The sequence below is a fragment of the Engystomops pustulosus genome, chromosome 4, assembly GCF_040894005.1.
Source record: "Engystomops pustulosus chromosome 4, aEngPut4.maternal, whole genome shotgun sequence".
Classification (NCBI taxonomy): Eukaryota; Metazoa; Chordata; class Amphibia; order Anura; family Leptodactylidae; genus Engystomops; species Engystomops pustulosus.
The window spans coordinates 219,087,104-219,111,402 of record NC_092414.1 but is presented as its reverse complement, the minus strand read 5'-3'; the positions used below and the strand labels follow the sequence as shown (position 1 = coordinate 219,111,402).

The following is a 24,299-nucleotide window of genomic DNA, read 5'->3' as shown; positions in this document are numbered from 1 at the left end:
GCCATAGAGGCTGGTAGAGACCGAGGCCTTTCGCAACCTCATGGCGGTGGCCACCCCTCGGTATTCGGTCCCCAGCCACCACTACTTTTCCCAATGTGCCGTCCCAGCCCTGCACCAGCATGTGTCAGACAACATCATCCGTGCCCTGACCAACACCGTTTCTGACAAGGTCCACCTAACCACGGTAACGTGGACGAGGGCTGCCAGGCAGGGTAATTATATGTCCTTGACGGCACAATGGGTTAACTTGGTGGAGGCTGGGACCGAGTCTGACTCTGGGGCCGTTAATATACTGCCGACACCAAGGATTGCGGGGCCTACCTCGGTCACGGTCTCTCGGGCCTACTATGCCTCCTCCTCCTCCCACCCCTCCTCCACCTCCTCCTCCAAATTACCATCCGTGGGCATGGCGCCATCAGTCGGTAGCCCTAGACGCAGCAGCAGTGCCGTGGCTAAGCGACAGCAGGCGGTGCTCAAACTGCTTAGCCTAGGTGATAAAAGGCATACTGCCTAAGAGCTATTACATGCATCACGTTGCAGACCGTTCTGTGGCTGGCACCGCTGAAACTGAAGCCAGGCATGGTTGTGTATGACAACGGCCGTAACCTGGTGGCGGCTCTGCAACTCGGCAGACTGACACATGTGCCATTCCTGGCCCATGTGTTAAATCTCATAGTTCAGCGGTTCCTCAAGACATACCCCAATCTGTCTGATTTGCTCACGAAGGTGCGCCGCATCTGTGCGCATTTCAGAAAGTCAAGCACAGATGCTGCCACTATCAGGGCAGCGCAGCGCCGCCTCCAACTGCCCGCTCACCGACTGTTGTGCAACGTGGAATTCAACATTAACCATGTTATCCAGAGTCTACCGGCAGCGCAGAGTGATTGTAGGCTGCCAAATGTCAACTTCCACCAGAACTGGTAGTCAGGTCAGTCAGCTTCCTCAAGTCTACAATGAGGAGTGGACGTGGATGTCTGATATCTTTCAGGTGCTGAGTAACTTTGAGGAGTCAACACAGATGGTCAGTGGCGATGCCGCCATCATCAGCCTCACCATCCCGCTGGTCAGTTGAAAAACTCGCTGGTTAGCATGAAGTCGGAAGCTTTGCGCTCGTCACAAGAGACGGAGGAAGATTCCCGTTTTGATAGCCAGAGCAACCTCCGGTCTGTTTCGCAGCACGCATCAGAGGAGATGGAGGAGGATGAAGAGGAAGAGGAGGAGAATGTCGGCGAGACAGAAGAGGGGACCATTGTTCAGTCCTTCACTGTTCAGGGAGTATGGGCAGAAGAAGAGGAGTTGGAGGAAGAGGAAATGGAGAGTCAGGCCAGTGAGGGGAGTGAATTCTTGCACGTTGGGACTCTGGCGCATATGGCAGATTTCATGCTAGGCTGCCTATCCCATGACCCTAGCATTCAAAGAATTTATTCCAGCACCGATTACTGGGTATTCACTCTCCTGGACTCACGGTACAAGCAAAATCTTTCCACTCTCATCCCTGGAGAGGAAAGGAGTGTGAGAATGCATGAATACCAGCAGGCCCTGGTGCACAAGCTGAAACAGTATTTCCCTTCTGACAGCGCTAGCAGCAGAGGGCGTACTTCTGCGGGACAAGTAGCGAGGGAGAGTAGGCGAGCAGGCAGCTTGTCCAGCACTGGCAGGGGTACGCTTTACTGGCCTTTGCCAGTTTTATGTCACCCCAGCAAGACACTGTCACCTGTCCCCAATCTCGGCAGAGTAGGGCTGATCTTTACAGAAAGATGATGAGGGAGTACGTAGCTGACCATACCATTGTCCTAAATGATCACACAGCTCCCTACAACTACTGGGTTTCAAAGCTGGACATGTGGCCCGAACTTGCCTGCCCTGCCACTAGCGTGTAGTCAGAGCGGGTTTTCACTGCCGCTGGTGGCATCATCACCGATAAGCGTACACACCTGTAGACTGACAGGCTGACGCTTATCAAGATGAATCAAGCCTGGATTTCTCATGATTTCCATTCTCCACCAGGTGTAAGCAGCTCAATCTGAATAATTCTTCTGTATGCACTCTTCCACCTAATTCTCCTCCTCTTTGTACGCTAAAGCAGGGGCAACTGGCTATTTTTTGCAAGGGCCAACTGGCTCTAGCTATAGTACTATATCTATTTAATTTTTTTGGAGGGTCACCTACTCGGTCCTCTGTTTTAAACAATTTTTTGGACTGCCACATACAGGCACTCTATCTATTTAATTTTTCTGGAGGGCCACCTACCCGCTCCTCTGTTTTGAAACCTTTTTTGGACTGCCACATACAGGCACTATCCAAATTTAATTGTCTCCATAGCAGCCTCCACACGTTGTTTCCATTGCTGCCTCCACACGTTGTCTCTATTGCTACCTCCACACGTCGTCTCCATAGCTGCCTCCAAAAGTCGTCCACATAGCTACCTCCATACATCGTCCCCTTCGCAAACGAGCTGTGTCCGGCAAAATTTTGGGTTGTTTTAACGGCTTCCACATCAAACTTGTTAACTTTGTCGCCACCCTGCTGTGTTATCCACAAAATATACCGCAAAACTTTTATCATTTACCGATATTATTTCAGCGCTACTTGCGTATCTGTTTACGTTCCTCTCCCCCGCTATAACCAGGCCAATTACTTACAAGAACAGTACTACACTTTATCTTATACAAAAGGTTCATAGAAATGCTGTTTGTAGCCCCCTCCTGCTTTGAAAATTGTAATTTTTTCAAAGTAAACGCTTCTGGCCCCCAGGCCCATTTTGGGTGGGGAGGAGCCGAGAGGAAGAGGCTTGGACAGGCGAAAGCTCGTCTGGCAGAGGACCGCCAGCTCCATCCCATCGAGTAGCCTCCATACATCGTCTACTTAGCAAACAAGCTATGTCAAGCAGAATTTTCGGGTGTTTCACCAGATACATAATGGAACTCGGCCCATCTGTCGCCGCCATGCTGGAGACCTGAAGTTTCAATCATAGCAGCGCAATATGTATGCTCCATACTGTCGCTCTTAATCATGGAACCGCTTCCGAAAAAAATAAAAAGTAGAACCGTTATGCTATTCCTAGATGAAATATTCAAACGACCCAACCTGCTTTGAAAATTATAATTTTTTCAAAGTAAACGCTTCTGGCCCCCAGGCCCATTTGGGTGGGGAGGAGCCGAGAGGAAGAGGCTTGGACAGGCGAAAGCTCGTCTGGCAGAGGACCGCCAGCTCCATCCCATCGAGTAGCCTCCATACATCGTCTACTTAGCAAACAAGCTATGTCAAGCAGAATTTTCGGGTGTTTCACCAGATACATAATGGAACTCGGCCCATCTGTCGCCGCCATGCTGGAGACCTGAAGTTTCAATCATAGCAGCGCAATATGTATGCTCCATACTGTCGCTCTTAATCATGGAACCGCTTCCGAAAAAAATAAAAAGTAGAACCGTTATGCTATTCCTAGATGAAATATTCAAACGACCCAACCTGCTTTGAAAATTATAATTTTTTCAAAGTAAACGCTTCTGGCCCCCAGGCCCATTTGGGTGGGGAGGAGCCGAGAGACAGGTGCTTGGCCAGGCGAAAGCTCGCCCGGCAGCGGACCGCCAGTTCCATCCCAAGATCCAATTAACATTGTTTGAACTGCAGCAACCTTCAACCTACAACTTACGCATGCCGTCCCCTATAGTGTCAGGGTCAATTATTGGGTGTTTTAGATGCTATCTCACCTCATTCGGTCACCCTGTCATTGCCATGCTGTTGCCCATAGTTTTGGCATAATGGTGTGATTAAGCAGCCTCAGAGGCATCCATGCATGCTGCCCCTGCTGTTTCCTGTCCATTTCGCCTCCCCAATCCTCCACATCGTCCACCAATGTCTCCCTGCGCAGTGTTCAACTGTCTATACCCCAGACACTGGAGCCCCCACATGCCTCCACACGCTGTCTCCATAGCTGCCTCCACATGCCGTCTCCATAGCTGCCTCCACACGCCGTTTCCATAGCTGCCTCCACACGTTGTCTCCATAGCTGCCACCACACGTTGTCTTCATAGCAGCCTCCACATGTCATCTCCATATCTGCCTCCACATGTCGTCCCCTTAGCAAACGAGCTGTGTAAGGTCATTTTTCGGGTGTTTCACCAGATACGTTATAGAACTTGGTCACTATGTCACCACCATGCTGTGTTATCGACTAAATATACCATCAACCTTTTGTTCACATAGGAAATCATTTCAGCGCTTCTTGCTCTCCTCCTTTGGTTCCTCTCTGCCACCCATTGGTTTGAAGCCTGAGTCCATTTAGGGTATGTCGCCATGCCACTCTCTAGCCTGCCGCTGCCGCCGCTGCCTCTGCATGCCGTCCCCTATAGTGTCAGGGTCAATTATTGCATGTTTTAGATGCTATCTAGCCTCATTCGGTCACTCTGTCATCGCCATGCTGTTGCCCATAATTTTGGCATAATGGTGCGATTAAGCAGCCTCAGAGGCATCCATGCATGCTGCCCCTGCTGTTTCCTGTCCATTTCCGTGGTGTTTCCATCCTTTTCTGAGGTTCCCAGGTGTTTGGCCAAGCTTCCCAGAGCAGAGCCTTGGTCCCCTTGAAAAATGCTCGAGTCTCCCATTGACTTCAATGGGGCTCGTTATTCGAGATGAGCACTCGAGCATCGGGAATAGTTAGACTCGAGTAACAAGCATTCAAGCATTTTACTGCTCGCTCATCTCTAGTTATTACCCAGCTCTGCTTGTTTTTCCGTCTCTGTTGTTTGCCCCTCTATGTCCTAAGGGGAGATTTATCACTGCTGCTTTGACAGTTTTCTGAGCTAGAAGGAGTGAAATAATTGCAAATTCTTTCAAAGTGCTAGTATTTTCAATTATAATCAAGACTACTGCCCCTTGTGGGTGTGAAGGGGGCATAGAGGGGTGTGGCTGCTGACAGCAATGTGCCTGCTTACTTTTAAAAAGCCTGCAAACTTTTGTTCATAGGTTTTTACGCCAAATGCCACTTGTAGCTTTGACCTGTGACTGATACATCAAGAAACCAAAGGCTCTTGATGAATCCAGTGGGACACAGGGGGTGTGGCCACTATCTTACACCCTATTCTCCCCCATAGTGTGTATAGTGGTCTGTCTCTGACAACTGTCCATGTGCTTTTTGCTGGACAGGTTTCTGACAATCTAATATTTAAATCTGGACGTCTGTGTGTGTGTGTATGTGTCCGCTAAAGGAATCTGTACCATTGCGTTTGCAATGACAACATTTTGCACAGTTGTTGCCTGTGACTCAGGAAACGTCTTAGACCAGGTTTGAGCTGAAATTTTTACCCCACGCTTTCCAAAACCCACTTATTAACAACCATATACAGAAGCCATTGTCTGCTGCTGCTGTGGCACTTAGAAGCTGAGCCATGATTGGATGCAGTTCTGCCACAGGTCATTTGTATGAGCTCTGAGCTTTGATTGGCTTCTACAGGCAATGAGTATAAGATAACTTATGTGTGAGGTAAATGGATAGGGATACAGAGATCAGCTGTCATTTTGTAAACAGCTGTGCAAAAATGAAACTTGAGCTCTGAGACAGTCAGTCCACAGACAGTCACTGAAAGAGAATGCCGCCGACAAACAGTCACCGAAGGAGACAGCCGGCTACAGACAGACACTGAAAGAGATTGCCGGCAACAGACTGTCACTGAAAGAGACTGCCGACGACAGACAGACACTGAAAGAGATTGCCGGCCACACAGACGGTCAGAGACAGCCCATAGATACATATAAAATATTTTTGTTAACCCATTCTATTTTGTTGTAGCTAAGAGCTACAGTTAGTATTATAGAAAGTAAAATATTAATAGTTTATGTAAGATGCATATCTGAATCTTTCCCTCAATATTAGTGAATTGATAAAGCTCTCGAATGTTTCAAATAGATTGTGATTATCAGATTAGTTATCAGACACTTAAAAATACCTTAAATTAATATGTTCAGGATCCTTCAGGTGCCAGATAAAAACAGAAATGTAAGAATAACCAGTTCTCTGTGATGTGGGTTGTGTTATTGTAAGCTCAGCTCCAATTTATTTCAAGGAAACCTACCATCTGATCCGGCAAACTCTGTGCAGCGCTAATAAATAAAGGAATTATTATTAATTATTACTATTATTATTCTTACCATCAAAATCCATCATAATAAATCTGGGACACTTACTGATAGATCCAGGAAATATGAATTATTCTCATCACCCTGTAGGGCTCCTGGGGTTGTTACCCTCCATGCTGTAGCTTCACAGGCTGTTACACTCCTCCCTGTCTCCCTCTCCTCTGTAGAGATAAAAATTATGATGATGTTGAATCGCTAGTCCACCTTATATGACTCAACCAGGTAATAATGAAGAACAGACAACTTCAGTTCTTTCGCGAAGTTGAAGCTTTATTTAATTGGATTTCAGCAAGACAATGGTGGTGTGTGCAAGAAATATGTAAGCTGATGTACTGGTTCTCCCCGGGGTGACCCCTGAGTGTCTGTCAGATAGGTCCCTGGGAAATAGATGGGGAAGCCCGTTATGGTGACAGCCGTATTCAGGGATCAGATGGAGACAACGTTGTGCAAATCAACTCATGGTTCTTTATTGAACAGAAGGTAGCAGGCAACGGGCCAAAACAGACAACAACAGATTGTGGTACTGGAGTGGTCATGGAGAGTTGTCCTCAGGAATAGCTCACCAGCCTGGTAGTAGATGCAGGTTGGGATGAAGCTGTGTCCAAACTGTGGAAGCTGCAGCTCTGCATTGGAGTCTCCTGACTCAGGGTCCTGGAAATGGGTTCTGTGTCAGTACTGAATATGTATTGAACACTGTCTCTCTCTGGTCACTCTGTCCATGTGCTCCCACTGCACAGGAGTTTTATTCTCCTAGTCAGGTGGTAGCACCTCTCCAGCAGGGATTTGCACATCATCTATTACAATGTGCAAATCGCATATTGCAATAGATAGCCTAAAACATGATATCCTCGGGTTTTTATCATCATGAAGAGCGATGATCTGAGCCAAGTTGGTGACGTCCACCCTCCACTGGTTGTTTGATGCCTTCAGCAGCTTTGCCGGCGACGATGGATGTGTTAACACACACATCATGGAGGTTACTGGTAATTGTTTGCTGCAAAATGCAGCAAACACTTAGCGGCTATGGAGAGGGCTCAGCTCGTGAACTCTCTCCAATCACCCATAGCTGACTACTCATGCTTCAGTAAGGGTTAATCTTGTGTGCCCGGGTAATGGCAAGTGTGGGCCACTTTCAAGCCAAAGTCCCCAGATTCCCGTCCATGCCCAGGACCTATATGAACAACTGCCAATGCATACAGTGCATCCAGACAGAAATTAAAACAATATAAAATATATGCAGACAGGTCTTCTACCTCCCTCTGCTCCTTCAGGACCTCATACCTCCCTCTGCCTGATGTATTCTAACTACAGCATTCAGTGGGAGGAGGGAAGTGGTCCTGCACACTGTGAAGCTACCGCCTGTGAAGCTCCAGCATGGAGGGGCACTGGTAACACCCAAAGAGCCCTCCTAGGTCATTATGATAGTAATGTCCTTGGTTTATTATAATGGATTTTGATAAAAAGAGAATGTTCTATAGTTGTGCAGCCTATTCTATCTGAAATTGATTACCGGAGTCGGTCAGCTGGGAAAACTTTTAATGTTTGGCCTATTTCTATGGCCTATTTTTTTTTCCTGCATACTCTATTACTGGTGTTTACTGGGTCCTTGTTTCTGGGGCTTTGGATGCAAGGCTAGTCGCAGCTTTGAAACGTGTCTCCTGGCAATTTCTGGCATAAGGGATCTACAGGTGACCCTTCCACACCCCAGTTCGGGTATTTGACGTACACCCAAGTGGTAACAGCCCAAATTCGGAACCGGTTAGAGATGAGCGAGTATACTCGTCCGAGAATCTTCACACATATTGGGGGTCATTTACTAAGGGCCCGATTCGAGTTTTCCCGACGTGTTACCCAAATATTTCCGATTTGCGCCGATTTTCCCTGAATTGCCCCGGGATTTTGGTGCACGCGATCGGATTGTGGCGCATCGGCGCTGGAATGCACGCGACGGAAATCGGGGGGGGGGGGGGAGGGCGTGGTCGAACGAAAACCCAACCGCTCGTCGGAGAAGCCGCCGCTGGAACGCGAATGGACCGGGTAAGTAAATGTGCCCCATTGTTCTTCACATACTATTGCAATACATCTGCAATGTGTTCTTTAGTGAAGAAGAGATTGCAGATGTTTCCTTACATCTGCTAACTTATCAGAAGACATTATTTCTCAATAAAATTACACATTTTATTGCAGAACCTTGGTCCCTTTGAAAAATGCTCAAGTCTCCCATTGACTTCAATGGGGCTCGTTATTCGAAACGAGCACTCAAGCAGCGGCAAAAATTTGTCTCGAATAACGAGTACCCGAGCATTTTAGTGCTCGCTCATCTCTAGTACCGGTTTATTTTCTATTTTTTCTCAAAGGTATCACCCCGGCCGCCGCCCTTCGTTTGTAGTTTTTGGTTTTTCTGTGTGTATCTCCTAGTTGACATCTTGACTCTGCACCTGTCTTACCAACAATACCCCAAACAGAGATATTTTATGAAGCTTTTAAGTTTGGTACTTAAAAGTAATAGCTAAAAAACAAATAATATAGTATTTTGGAATTGTGCAATAAAATGTAAGATCTGACGCTATATTTCAAAAGACGATTGCCTTGTACTGTGATTGTCAATGGAAAAATCTAAAAACTAGTTATTTAGAAAAGGGCAGGGGGTCAGGCGAAGCCGCTAACCGGATGCCTGCCGTGACCAGAGGGAAAATAGGCCAGGTCAAGGTTTAGGAGTGGTTAGTGGGTATAGGAGGGGTTTTAAGGGGTCAGTGTGGGTGGGCAATAGTTGTTAAAAGGCAGGGACTCACCAAGATGACTTCCTCTTGGACTCCGGCGCCGAAAATAAAAAATTTTGTCACGCAGCTGCAGGATAAGGCCTTTGAGGGGGATTTTATGTGGGGAATTCGCACAAGGTGTGGTGCTGTGTGCATAACCAAAAGGGGAAATGGAGGATAATGGTTCTGGTAGCTGGCCCACTAGGAGGTGGGTACTGGTGGTATGGTTATTTGCGACATATTTGTCAGCTCGCGAGCCGGCGCGGTGCGGCCGGGCTAAGCAGGTAATGGTTAGATTAGCATTGCGAGTCACCCCTCTTCGGCCTTGTCAATTCGTTCTGTTAATGCACTTTATTTGTAATTGTTAATAAAGTTAATCTATACTGTTTTATATATTTATATGTTTGTTAAATAAACAGGCTGCTGAGGCCATATTTATCCATCTTCACGCAGTTGTAAGTGTCCATTTCTTGTGGCTAATGGGGAGATGGGTAACGGGAGGATTGAAGGTTTAAGGGTAAGCATGCCTCAATGAGGCCTATATTTTATCCAATAGGTCAGGGGTAAGAAGAGACAACTGATGCGTTCTAGTGCATTAACTATAAAAAGAAAAAAAACTTGTAATAATAATAACTGCTACTTTATTGATGCTCATATTTGTCTATTTGCAGCAAGCACAGGATTTGGAGGCGGATTTGGTGGATCCTATCGCTTGTGGTGGCCTGTACAAGTAAGTTTCCTCTACTAATCTTATAGAAGTGAGGCGAAACAATGGTAAAATATGATAAATTTGGTGCCTTATGTTCGGGTCCGAAACCGAAACTTACTAAATGCTGCATCTCTCTCAGGGCTTGTAGTAGTCATGAAGAGTCCAGTCTTCACCTTCTGAGATCAACAGTGGTGCCAGAAAGTTTGTGAACCCTTCAGAAAGTATTATTTGTACATAGATTTTTATTGTTATGTTTATGTTCACATAAAAAAAAAACTATAGTAAAGTGGATATAGAGAGGCAAAAGTAGCGTAGATTACCTTTAGCATGTATGATGGAGGAGGAAAAAAACAAAGACATTATACAACTCTTACACACATAGTCGAGGAAATAAGTATTTGATCCCGGGTTGATTTTGCAAGTTTTTGCCATCAAAAAAGAATGGAGAGGTCTGTAATTTTTACTGTAGGTCATTTTAAGAAGCTCCTCCTACTCCACACTCATTACCTGTATATCCTCCTATTCCACACTCATTAACTGTAGCTCCTCCTACTGTCCACTCAATAATTGTAGCTTCTCCTACTCTGTACACATTACCTGTAGCTCATCCTTTTCCAGACTCATTACCAGTTGCTCCTCCTATTCTGCACTTATAACCTTAGCTACCTGTAGCCCCTTCTACTCTGCACTCATTGCCTGCAGCTCCTCCTACTCTGCACTCATTTGTCCACATTTGGCCCACATTTTCTATCTGACTTTGTACACCACATTTGTGTTGCACTTGACCCTTTTGTGTGGCCCCATATGGTATAATGTGTGAGCGGTAAGAGCACAGAGACCTGGATCTACCCACGTTACTGATTAACAGAGAAGAGGAACCACAGGGTGTACTGGATTGTGATTACTTTTTTCTTTTTTTTTACTGGGCCTGTGTGAGCCATCACCAAGAAACGGGCCTGCACACTACAACATCATGGATTAAAATCATGCAGGGCTTGCAAGTTCCCCATGCTCATGCCAGCAGATGTGCAGACCAGTTTGATGTTCCTCACTGACCATTTGGATGATCCAGAGGTAATGTTGTCAAATCAGACCAAAATAGAAGTTTTTAGTATCAACTCCACTTGTTGGCTTTGGAGAAAGAATAAAGTACAACCCTGAGAACACCATCCGGGAGTGGAAACATCATACTTTGGAGGTCGTTTTCTGCAAAGGGGGCAGGGTGACTGCAGCGTATTAAAGGGAGGATGGATGGGGGTCATGTATCACAAGATTTTGCACAAAAAACTCCTTCTCAGTAAGACCATTGAAGATGGGTCGTAGTTGGGCCTTCCAGTATGAAAACTGCCCAAAACACACAGCCAACTAAGGAGTGGCTCCATAAGAGGGATTTCAAGGTCCTGGATTGCTCTAGCCCATCTTCAGATCTGAACCCACTCAGAAATCTCTGGAGGGAGCTAAAAATCAGTGTGGCCAAACAACTTTCTTGAGACCTGAAAGATCTGTATGGAGGACTGCACCAAAATACCGTCTGCAGTGTGTGCAAACTACAAGTAATACAGGAAACATCTGACCTCAGTAATTTGTTTATGTAGCAAATATTACTTTCTTTTTATCTATGGGTTCAAATACTTATTTCATGCAAAAAAATTCTAATTATTTATTTAAAAAATCATAAAATGTGATTTTCTGACTTTTTTTTTTTTATAGAATCTGTCTCTCCAAGTTGAAGTGACCTACAATAAAAATTACAGACCTCACTATTTTTTGTAGGTGGGAAAACTTGCAAAATTGGCTTGGGATCAAATACTTATTTCTACCACTGAATAAAATTAGAGAAAGAATAAAAGCGTGAAGCCAAGAAACTATCCTATACTGTGACATCAAGTTTCCCAAAATATACACAAAAGAACACAAAAATATTCACATATGTTCACATATGATTGACTACAACATATTCATTTAATGACCCTCATCCACAAAGCTCTGCACAATGCCGCCTCTTCCTAGCTCCTCCAATAGATCAATCTATTATTCACTCAGTGTAGGATGCTCGCTGGACCTCTGTAAAATTCTCTAATATAGGTAATGGTTGCGTACACACACTCCAAGTATAGGTGCACTAGGAGGGTTCCTACCTCCTATATAGAATCAAAGCAAAATCTAGGCACTCTTCAAGTGAAAAAATGTTTTGGTTCATTGATGCGGCCCAACAATTCTGTTATGTTTCGGCAAATTAACTTTGTTAAACTACAATAAATGCCATGGCAGTGAATATAAAGAAAAATGTATGAAAACTGATATTTGTAATATATCCACCCCCTAATCGGCGCACGGAAAGCCAGTGATGTCACCGGATCTTGCCCAAAATCTTGCCATGTCTGCCTCCTTGGGCAGCTGAATTACTCATCTGTTGTCAACACAAGGAGTTATTTCCGCACATGTGCAAGATTTCAGGCGAAAGCCGTTCACATCACCGACTTTCCGAGCACCCAGTAGGCAGTTTTCAGCTCAGGCTTTCATTTTTATAAAGTTGTTTTTTGGCCACCTTCTTCCGTTCTAAGTTATAATAAAAGGAGCTGCCAGGAGATGGGTCTGGGACAGGGAGGTGAGTGATGGACATCTACCATTGGGTAAAATTATGGTAGATGTCCTTTAATGGCTTCAACTGAGAAGAGCCCACCATTCATGCAACAGCGGTTTTGTAGGTACCATAACATTACCGCAGTCACAACTTTATTCTGCAATGACTTATTTTCACATGAGATGTTATTTTTGTTTTCTGTTGACTATTGTTTACTTACCGTATGTATGAAAATATTGCATTGTATTGTCTAATTATAGACAAGTCTAATTATGTGTAGATTTTGTAAATTCTGTATATATTCACCGCAATTGTAATTTTTGGTAGTTTGTATTGTTTGGCCGCATCAATAAACCAAAACAATTTTTTCACTTGAAGAGCGCCTAGATTTTGCTTTGATTGAATCTCTAATATGTGACATGATAAATGATAATTTACTATCTAATATTCTCTTGGTCTATACAGATTGGAGCTGAAATCTCCGGGCCTTTACTTCTGCCACAAAACAGGAATCAAATTCCAGGTGGAAGCTCCAGTTACTATTGAATATAAACTGGATTCATGGAGCGATCACCTGAAAGATTTGTCGTACACTTCTTACGAGATTCTGAGTCCACTCTTTAACATACAGACACACGGTGAATCTAATGCTGTGTCAGCCGTGTACCTACCTCATTACCTGTGCCTAAAGGGTGAGTCCATTGTAATAAAATGTTCACACTGCCGACATTCTATGTCACAATACTGATTTGGAATACACAAAAAATACAGTTATACCTACCTTAGGCCCCTTGCACACAAATGTTTTGTCACAGCCATGTATGACCCATTCCGTTTTAATTTAAATGACTATATTTTCCTCCATACTGCACCTGAACCAGGTGGCGGCTCAAGTAAACATAGAACATTTCCAATCTTTTGCTGGATGTAAAGAGCAGCTGCCCACCTTCCTGTGAAGAGACAAGGGGTAAAAAAATGCTTACCCCCTTCCTCCTGCACCAAGCCTCTCGCTTTGCTCAAGTACACTTCAAAGTTAGGCTACAAATGACTGTTGTATTTGTTGCCATGTCTAATCCGTATTTTACCTGTGTCACAGCAGTATGTCTGCAAAATCATCCGTGTCTAATCCTTATTTCTATTATTGAGCTTGGTCGGCCCATAAGGTCATGTGATTATTGTTCAGCAACCAATTCCAAAATCAACCAGAGAACCTAGTCCAACCTTGTGCAATCCATTTTTTTACAGACCCATTGATATCAATGGGACTGTCTGAGCCACAAACATGGATTAGAAAAAGACCTGATCTGAGGTTTTCCTTACAGGCACTCAGACACAAGGCTAAGTCCTAGCAGTGAGAATGATCCCATAGCAATACGTGGAGCTGTGAGACAGCTACAAAAAAATGGCTGTGTTTTTTGTCCCATGTCCAATCCATGCCTAGTCCATGTGTTTTCCATGTGTCATCTGTTGTTTTCTTAGTTAGGCTCCTTTGTATATCCAAGGTGCTATTAGAACCAGGATAGAAAAATTGTTATTTAAAAAAAGTCCTGAGGTCCTCTAATTCTATAAAATCTGAACCCGGACTACCACCATCATAGGCATGTTGTCACAGGTGCTCCTGCGCCCCCATCATCACTCACCTCTCCATGCTCCTGTTCCATCCTGGTTTCCCAGCGCACTTTTCCCCATCCCGTAGGACGCGTGGCGCCGACTCTCGTAGATTTACTGAGCCAGTGCAACGCTGTTTGTAGCTGGCTACTTATTGGAATTGTTTAAAGTCGGCTTCTCCAAGCATCTCCTGCCATATTTTGGCTCCTTAATGCCTAAGATAAAGCTTGATACTGTGTTCCGTTCCTGTGTATTGACCTCCCGTTGTGACCTCGGACCTGTTCCCTTTTCTGCTCCTCCTCTGCCAGCCCTGACCTTTAGCTCCATCTCTGACCCTGAAACTCTGCCATCTGTCTTGACCTCGAGCCTGTCCCTAACCACAGACTTGCCTGCTGACTTTGTACCTCGACTTTGGCTGCCACCGCGGACAACTCGCACCTGTTGAACGACATGGTGGCACCACACCGCAACAAGTCCAACCCGCTTTGCGGTGGGCTCTGGTGAAAACCAGGTGCCACTTAGATTCCGGTCCCAGGTTGTCGGCTTGTGTCATTGTCCATGGTGGCTCAGGGGTTCACTAACCCAGAAGCCTGGCCATGGACCCAGCCAAGGTTCTGCTACCTAAACTGGATGATCTTGCCACCGTTGTGGTCCAGCAGTCCCAGCAGTTTGCAACGCAAGGTGAACAGCTTGGACAAGTCACCACCATGCTGCAGCAGTTGATTGCCACTCAGCAGCAGCTTCTGACTTCTGCGGCCTCTCCTGCTACTCCAGTGTGTCTGCCTGCCGATAAACCTCGGCTGCGATTCTTCATGTCTACTAAGTATGATGGGGAATCCAAGTTGTAGAGGGGCTTCATCACCCAGTGCTCCCTGCACATTGAACTCATGCCATCTCAATTTGTCACGTAGCGGTCTCAAGTGACATTCATCTCCGGCAAGGCCCTGGCCTGGGCTACCCCCCTATGGGACAGAGATGATCCAGTCACAGCTGCCCACAAAGCATTCCTATGTGAATTCCAGTCCATTTTTGAGACTGCTGAGACTGCACTTCTGAACCTATATTAAGGAGAATCTTATCCACTCTTCTGCACGAAACCTGCCATCTAGTCTGAGTAAATTCATCTCTCTAGCCACTTAGATTGACATTCGGTTTAAGAAGCATGCTGAGGAGTTAAGTCTCAAACATCCACAAGCTTGTGTTCAACATTTGCCTTTCTGCCTTCCAAAGGCCACTCCAGTCTCCAGCCGCACTGTCTACAGGGGAACCTATGCAGGTGGATCGAACCTGACTTTCCTCCCAGGAATGCTCCAGTCGGGAGGACCTCTGCCTTTATTGTGCTAGTCCGGAACATTTAATCGGGGCTTGTCCAGTTCAGCCTCAGCGTCCGGGAAACTCCAGCACCTAGGGGTTTTGAGAGAAGCGTCCCTAGGTGAGAGCAAAGCTTCTCCCTGCCAGGACATTCCCATGCTCCTCAGCCAGATGCCATCACCTGGGTGGTGACTGACCAAATTTTCAAGATGTCCCATTTTGCTCCTATCCCAGGTCTTCCGCCTGCTCCTTGCCTTGCCAGTTTGTTCTTTCCCCACATCTTCTGGCTTCATGGACTTCATCGGCACATTGTCTCTGATTAAGGGGTTCAGTTTTCTTCTGCTTATCACCCACAGTTGAATGGTCAAGTGGAAAGGGTAGAAACAAACTTTGGGCTTTTATCTATGCCATTTAGTCTCTGCTCGTCAGGATGATTGGTCCAATATGTTGCCTTGGACGGAGTTCTTTTATAACTCCCTGGACTCTGAGGTTGCCAAGGCAGCTCCTTACTTCATTGTCTATGAACAAATTCCAAGCCCACTTCTTCCTCTGTCCGCTCCCTGGATGTCCCTGCAGTTGAAGACTTGTTGAAGGACCACAAATCTATCTGGGAACAGACCTGCCAGTCTATACTTTGGGCCCCTGCCCGCACCAAGTCCCAGGCCGATAAGAAACGTAGATCTCCTCCAGTTTTCTCTCTGGGTAAGGCTGAGATAGGTGTGGCTATCTTCCAAATACGTCCGGTTGAAAATCCCAAGCTACAAGCTTGGACCACGTTATCTGGGTCCCTTCGGGGTTGTGAAGCGCATAAATCCTGTGGCATATAAACTCTGTCTTCCTCCCACTGTGCGCATCCCAAACTCCTTCCATGTCTCCCTCCTGAAACGTGTCACCTTGAACCGCTTCTCTCAGCAACCTCCTCCTGCTCCAGAGGCTAACTTCACAGACATCTTTGAGGTTAAAGAGATACTAGACATGAAGACAGTGAGAGGTAAGCAGTTCTTTCTTGTTGATTGGAAGGGGTTCAGTCCAGAGGAGAGATCCTTGGAGCCTGAGGATAACATTCTGGACCGTGGCCTCTTGCAAAGATTTCTCCAAACCAAAAAGAGGGGGAGGCCAAAGTGTGGGGGGGTGTACTGTCACGGGTGCTCCTGCAACCTGCACCCATGCCCCGCATCGTCTCTCAGCTCTCCACGCCTCTGTTCCCTTTCCGGCTTCACAGTGTGCGCGTTCCCGCGTGCGCACCAGCTCTCGTACATTTGAAGGGCCAACACACCGCTGATTGGCGCTGGCCACTTCCTGGAATTGTTTAAAGCCAGCTTCTCCCAGCATCCACAGCTTGATACTGTGTTCCGTTCCCATTTTGGCCCCGCACCTGTTCCCGTTTCTGCTCCTCCACTGCCAGCCCTTACTTTTAGCTCCATCTCTAACCCTGAACCTTTGCCGCCTGTCTTGACCTCCAGCCTGTCCCTGACCATGAACTTGCCTACTGGCTGGTGAAAACTCGGTGCCACTTAGATTCCGGTCCCAGGTGGTCCATGCGGTTTACTACCCAGAAGCTTGACACGTATATAATGATAAGAAGTCTTTTCTCTCATCAGGACTACAGGCTTAGAATAAAAAAAATATATTACACTATGGATCCTTAGGCCCCATTCACTTGAATGTTTGGGTGACGTATGTAGCGAGCTTGCGGCCCTACATACGTCCCCCAAATAAAGCAATGGGTGGTCAGAGCAATACCGCTCAGTACACTGGGAAATGTTCTATCTTCTCCTTGTGCACAGTCGTGCATCTCTATGGAGAGGGGAAGGGTCTCCCCTTCTCCTATACAGCGAGCTGGACACACGTTTGTGTGAATGTAGCCTTAGAGAGGCAGGCACTCATAGCATAATAATAGTGACCCGGAAATACTGAATTATTCTAAATATTCCACAGACTGTATATACCAGTTTGAAATGGCTGAAAGAGTAGCAGACTAAAATCAGTAATTGATAGTATTTTGCATCAGTATTTGTAAGCCAAAAAACAAGCTCCCTTTTCAGGTCTCCAAACATGCCAATCAATCTCTTCCATGACACATGTCTCTGCATGTATATGTACCTGTACTTTTGCCTCCTTTGAGAACATCAGCCTTTCCCTGTTTTCATCATGCTGTCCCATGCATATACACAGTATGAGAGGACATGAGGACAGGCCGGATCAGTGAGAGAGACAATACTGTCTCACTGAGAGATGCAGGAAGGGGTGAGTTTCACTGCTGCAGGTCCTCCTATTCAGCAGAGCTCAGACATGTACCGGTAAACAAAGAATCAAAGAGAGTCAGCAGACAGCACAAAAGTACCATAAGTATAGTCCATATAGTGCCCAGATAAGCTGCATTTCATCTATGACCTAGTGTCCCTGTATTCTAGAAATGTACTAGTTTGTTAATTTTAGGCAGTTTTTAGCAGTTGCATCATGTTCACATCATAATGGTCACATCATCTCCGGATACAAAACTTGTGAGACTACTAATAGAATTAATAATCAAGATCTTATTGATATATCCTAAATTTCTATCCAATAGGATTTAGTGGAGACATCTCGCTTATTCAATGTGCGCACTTCAAGGATGGAAACCTGACACTGGAGACACCGACCCAAATTGAACCGTTTTATGTTCTGCTGAAGAATCCCACATTCTCCTGTCTGGGGCTCCTCACTGCACTTGGAAAGAAGAAGACACCAAAACATGGAATTGTCCTTCTTTACTTCAAGATACTGTGTAGAGGTGATCCGATTGAGGAATATAAAATCCATCTGTATACTGTGCCGTACACCGTAAATGTAGAAGAGGTAAATCATGACTGAACAAACGTGATATAACTGATATAGACAGAAATGTCTATGTCCAGGATTACATAAAGTTTCATTAAAGACCCCATAGTGATAAGTGTACCCAGTAAAATTTGTTTTTTGCCAAGTTTCAGGGTCATAACATTTAAATGCCACTGCTAAAGTCGTTGGCAGCATTTAAATTACTATGGGTCGCTCCCGATCCTGGTGTTAGAAGAATTGTGCATGCATGGTGTTTTTTGCGGCTATTGATTAAGTGTGTTAACCTTTAAATTGCTGCCAGCAAAGCATACATGTGTAATCATAAGAGAGCAACAGAGGCATAACTACAGCCGTAGCAGCAGTAGCAGATGCTACGGGGCCCTTGAGCTGCCGGGGCCCACGGTGCATGTCCAAATCATAATGTCAGTCCAGACTACTTCACAACAGGGGCCACAGCACTATGGCACGACTTGGCTAACCAATAAACTATAGCAGCAAACCAGCCACTGTTGGGACATGTTATTAGTGAAGGGGGCCGCTGCTGGGATATGTTATTAGTGAGGGGAGGCCGCTGCTGGATATGTTATTAGTGAGGGGAGGCTGCTGCAGGACATGTTATTCCTGAAGGGAGTTCGCTGCTGGGACATGTTATTAGAGAGGGGATTCCATTACTGGACATGTTATTAGTGAAGGGAGGCCATTGCTGGACATGTTATTAGTGAGGGGAGGCCACTGCTGGACATGTTATTAGTGAGGGGAGGCCACTGCTGGACATGTTATTAGTGAGGGGAGGCCACTGCTGGACATGTTATTAGTGAGGGGAGGCTGCTGTTGTACATGTTATTTATGAAGGGAGGCCACTGCTGGGACATGTTCTTAGTGAGGCGATGCCATTGCTGGAAATATTATTAGTGAGGAGAGGCCGCTGCTGGAGATGTTATTAGTGAAGGGAGGCCACTGCTGGGACATGTTATTAGTGAGGCGATGCCGTTGCTGGACATATTATTAGTAAGGAGAGGCCGCTGCTGGGACATGTTATTAGTAAAAGGAGGCCACTGCAGGAATATGTTATTAGTGAGAGGAGGCCACTGCTGGACATGTTATTAGTGAGGAGAAGCTGCGGGACTTGCAATTAGTGAGAAAAGGCCACTGCTCGGCATGTTATTAGTGAGGGGAGGTTGCTGCTAGACATGTTATTAGTGAAGGAAGGCCGCTGCAGGGACATGTTATTAGTGAGGGGAGGCCACTGCTGAGACATGTTATTAGTGTGGGGATGCCATTACTGGACATGTTATTAGTGAGGGGAGGTCGCTGCTGAAAATGTCATTAGTGAGGGGAGGCCACTGTTGGACATGAAATTATTGAAGGGTAGCTGCATCTGGACATATTATAAGTAAGGGGAGGCTGCTGCTGGGACATGTTATTCCTTAGGGGAACCTGCCACTGGACATGTTATTAGTGAGGGGAGGCCACTGCTGGTCATGCTATAAGTGAGGGGAGGCTGCTGTGAGGACATGCTATTAATGAAAGCAGACCGATGCTGGACATGTTATTAGTGAGGGTAGGCTGCTACTGGACATGTTACTAGTGAGGGGAGGCCGCTGTTGGAACATGTTATAAGTGAAGGGATGCTGCAGCTGGACATGTTATTAGTGAAGGGGGCCGCTGCTGGGATATGTTATTAGTGAGCGGAGGACGCTGCTGGATATGTTATTAGTGAGGGGAGGCTGCTGCAGGACATGTTATTCCTGAAGGGAGGTCGCTGCTGGGACATGTTATTAGAGAGGGGATTCCATTACTGGACATGTTATTAGTGAAGGGAGGCCATTGCTGGACATGTTATTAGTGAGGGGAGGCCACTGCTGGACATGTTATTAGTGAGGGTAGGCCACTGCTGGACATGTTATTAGTCAGGGGAGGCTGCTGTTGTACATGTTATTTATGAAGGGAGGCCACTGCTGGGACATGTTATTAGTGAGGCGATGCCATTGCTGGAAATATTATTAGTGAGGAGAGGCCGCTGCTGGAGATGTTATTAGTGAAGGGAGGCCACTGCTGGGACATGTTATAAGTGAGGCGATGCAGATGCTGGACATATTATTAGTGAGGAGAGGCCACTGCTGGGACATGTTATTAGTGAAGGGAGGCCACTGCTTGAATATGTTATTAGTGAGAGGAGGCCACTGCTGGACATGTTATTAGTGAGGGGAAGCTGCGGGACTTGCAATGAGTGAGGGGAGGCCACTGCTCGGCATGTTATTAGTGAGGGGAGGTTGCTGCTAGACATGTTATTAGTGAAGGAAGGCCGCTGCAGGGACATGTTATTAGTGAGGGGAGGCCACTGCTGGGACATGTTATTAGTGTGGGGATGCCATTACTGGACATGTTATTAGTGAGGGGAGGTCGCTGCTGAAAATGTCATTAGTGAGGGGAGGCCACTGTTGGACATGTAATTATTGAAGGGTAGCTGCATCTGGACATATTATAAGTAAGGGGAGGCTGCTGCTGGGACATGTTATTCCTTAGGGGAACCTGCCACTGGACATGTTATTAGTGAGGGTAGGCTGCTACTGGACATGTTACTAGTGAGGGGAGGCCGCTGTTGGAACATGTTATTAGTGAAGGGATGCTACAGCTGGACATGTTATTAGTGAGGGGAGGCTGCTGCTGGAACATGTTGTTAGTGAGGGGAGGCCTTTACTGGACATGTTATTAGTGAGGGGAGGCCACTGCTGGAAATGTTATTAGTGAAGGGAGGCCGTTGCTTGATATGTTATTAGTGAGGGGATGCTTCTGCTGGACATGTTATTAGTAAATCGAGGCCGTTGCTTGACATGATATTATTGAAGGGATGCTGCTGGACATGTTATTAGTGAGGGGATGCTGCTGCTGGACATGTTATTAGTGAAGGGTGACCTTTGCTGGACATGATATTTGTCAAGGGAGGCCACTGCTGTACATTTTATTAGTGAAGTGATGCTGCTGGACATGTTATTAGTGAAGGGATGCTGCTGGACATGTTATTTGTGAGGAAAGGCTGCTGCTGGGACATGTTATTAGTGAAGGGATTCTGCTTCTGGACATGGAATTAGTGAGGGGAGGCTGCTGCTGGAACATGTTGTTAGTGAGGGGAGGCCTTTACTGGACATGTTATTAGTGAGGGGAGGCCACTGCTGGAAATTTTATTAGTGAAGGGAGGCCGTTGCTTGATATGTTATTAGTGAAGGGATGCTGCTGGACATGGTATTAGTGAAGGGATGCTGCTGCTGGACATGTTATTATTGAGGAGAGGCTGCTGCTGGACATGTTATTAGTGATGGGAGGCCACTGCTGGACATGTTAATAGTGAAGGGATGCTGCTGATGGACATGTTATTAGTGAGGTGAGGCTGCTTCTGGAACATGTTATAAGTGAGGGGAAGCCTTTACTGGACATGTTATATAGAATTGTTTCCCCTAAATCCCTTCCTCATCCAATCCCTTCCCTTCCTTGGTTGAACCTGATGGACAAGTGTCTTTTTTCAACCGTATAAACTATTAGTGAGGGGAGGCCACTGCTGGAAATGTTATTAGTGGGGGAAGGTCGCTGCTGGACATGTTATTAGTGAAGGGTTGTTGCTGTTGGACATTTATTAGTGAGGGGAGGCCGCTGATGGGCATGTGATTAGTGAACAGAGGCCGGTTCTGTACATGTGATTAGTGAACAGAGGCCGTTTCTGGACATGTTATTAATGAGGTGAGGCTGCTGCTGGGACATGTTATTAGTGAGGGAAGGGCACTGCTGGACATGTTATTAGTTATGGGAGGTTGCTGCTGGACTGAGGAATATAAAATCCATCTGTATACTGTGCCGTACACCGTAAATGTAGAAGAGGTAAATCATGACTGAACAAACGTGATATAACTGATATAGACAGAAATGTCTATGTCCAGGATTACATAAAGTTTCATTAAAGACCCCATAGTGATAAGTGTACCCAGTAAAATTTGTTTTTTGCCAAGTTTCAGGGTCATAACATTTAAATGCCACTGCTAAAGTCGTTGGCAGCATTTAAATTACTATGGGTCGCTCCCGATCCTGGTGTTAGAAGAATTGTGCATGCATGGTGTTTTTTGCGGCTATTGATTAAGTGTGTTAACCTTTAAATTGCTGCCAGCAAAGCATACATGTGAAATCATAAGAGAGCAACAGAGGCATAACTACAGCCGTAGCAGCAGTAGCAGATGCTGCGGGGCCCTTGAGCTGCCGGGGCCCACGGTGTATGTCCAAATCATAATGTCAGTCCAGACTACTTCACAACAGGGGCCACAGCACTATGGCACGACTTGGCTAACCAATAAACTATAGCAGCAAACCAGCCACTGTTGGGACATGTTATTAGTGAAGGGGGGCGCTGCTGGGATATGTTATTAGTGAGGGGAGGCCGCTGCTGGATATGTTATTAGTGAGGGGAGGCTGCTGCAGGACATGTTATTCCTGAAGGGAGGTCGCTGCTGGGACATGTTATTAGAGAGGGGATTCCATTACTGGACATGTTATTAGTGAAGGGAGGCCATTGCTGGACATGCTATAAGTGAGGGGAGGCTGCTGTGAGGACATGCTATTAATGAAAGCAGACCGATGCTGGACATGTTATTAGTGAGGGTAGGCTGCTACTGGACATGTTACTAGTGAGGGGAGGCCGCTGTTGGAACATGTTATAAGTGAAGGGATGCTGCAGCTGGACATGTTATTAGTGAAGGGGGCCGCTGCTGGGATATGTTATTAGTGAGCGGAGGACGCTGCTGGATATGTTATTAGTGAGGGGAGGCTGCTGCAGGACATGTTATTCCTTAAGGGAGGTCGCTGCTGGGACATGTTATTAGAGAGGGGATTCCATTACTGGACATGTTATTAGTGAAGGGAGGCCATTGCTGGACATGTTATTAGTGAGGGGAGGCCACTGCTGGACATGTTATTAGTGAGGGTAGGCCACTGCTGGACATGTTATTAGTGAGGGGAGGCTGCTGTTGTACATGTTATTTATGAAGGGAGGCCACTGCTGGGACATGTTATTAGTGAGGCGATGCCATTGCTGGAAATATTATTAGTGAGGAGAGGCCGCTGCTGGAGATGTTATTAGTGAAGGGAGGCCACTGCTGGGACATGTTATAAGTGAGGCGATGCAGATGCTGGACATATTATTAGTGAGGAGAGGCCACTGCTGGGACATGTTATTAGTGAGGGGAGGTCGCTGCTGAAAATGTCATTAGTGAGGGGAGGCCACTGTTGGACATGTAATTATTGAAGGGTAGCTGCATCTGGACATATTATAAGTAAGGGGAGGCTGCTGCTGGGACATGTTATTCCTTAGGGGAACCTGCCACTGGACATGTTATTAGTGAGGGTAGGCTGCTACTGGACATGTTACTAGTGAGGGGAGGCCGCTGTTGGAACATGTTATTAGTGAAGGGATGCTACAGCTGGACATGTTATTAGTGAGGGGAGGCTGCTGCTGGAACATGTTGTTAGTGAGGGGAGGCCTTTACTGGACATGTTATTAGTGAGGGGAGGCCACTGCTGGACATGTTATTAGTAAATCGAGGCCGTTGCTTGACATGATATTATTGAAGGGATGCTGCTGGACATGTTATTAGTGAGGGGATGCTGCTGCTGGACATGTTATTAGTGAAGGGTGACCTTTGCTGGACATGATATTTGTCAAGGGAGGCCACTGCTGTACATTTTATTAGTGAAGGGATACTGCTGGACATGTTATTAGTGAAGGGATGCTGCTGGACATGTTATTAGTGAGGAAAGGCTGCTGCTGGGACATGTTATTAGTGAAGGGATTCTGCTTCTGGACATGGAATTAGTGAGGGGAGGCTGCTGCTGGACCATGTTGTTAGTGAGGGGAGGCCTTTACTGGACATGTTATTAGTGAGGGGAGGCCACTGCTGGAAATTTTATTAGTGAAGGGAGGCCGTTGCTTGATATGTTATTAGTGAGGGGATGCTTCTGCTGGACATGTTATTAGTGAGGGTAGGCCACTGCTTGACATGTTATTAGTGAAGGGATGCTGCTGGACATGGTATTAGTGAAGGGATGCTGCTGCTGGACATGTTATTATTGAGGAATGGCTGCTGCTGGACATGTTATTAGTGATGGGAGGCCACTGCTGGACATGTTAATAGTGAAGGGATGCTGCTGATGGACATGTTATTAGTGAGGTGAGACTGCTTCTGGAACATGTTATAAGTGAGGGGAAGCCTTTACTGGACATGTTATATAGAATTGTTTCCCCTAAATCCCTTCCTCATCCAATCCCTTCCCTTCCTTGGTTGAACCTGATGGACAAGTGTCTTTTTTCAACCGTATAAACTATTAGTGAGGG

At 46.1% G+C, this 24,299-nt stretch overlaps 2 protein-coding genes across 2 annotated transcripts in view; both read left to right on the top strand.

The window, feature by feature from the left end:
• Positions 1–24,299, top strand: part of LOC140128360 (uncharacterized) — a 179,872-nt gene that overhangs the window by 54,270 nt on the left and 101,303 nt on the right. The gene's annotated exons all lie outside the window — the stretch shown is intronic.
• Positions 9,382–24,299, top strand: part of LOC140128625 (NACHT, LRR and PYD domains-containing protein 1b allele 3-like) — a 36,911-nt gene continuing 21,993 nt past the window's right edge. Inside the window, exons 1-4 of the mRNA XM_072150323.1 lie at positions 9,382–9,411; positions 9,566–9,624; positions 12,653–12,879; positions 17,676–17,944. Of these exons, the coding sequence (XP_072006424.1) occupies positions 9,382–9,411; positions 9,566–9,624; positions 12,653–12,879; positions 17,676–17,944 (585 nt within the window). The remainder of the gene's footprint in view (positions 9,412–9,565; positions 9,625–12,652; positions 12,880–17,675; positions 17,945–24,299) is intronic.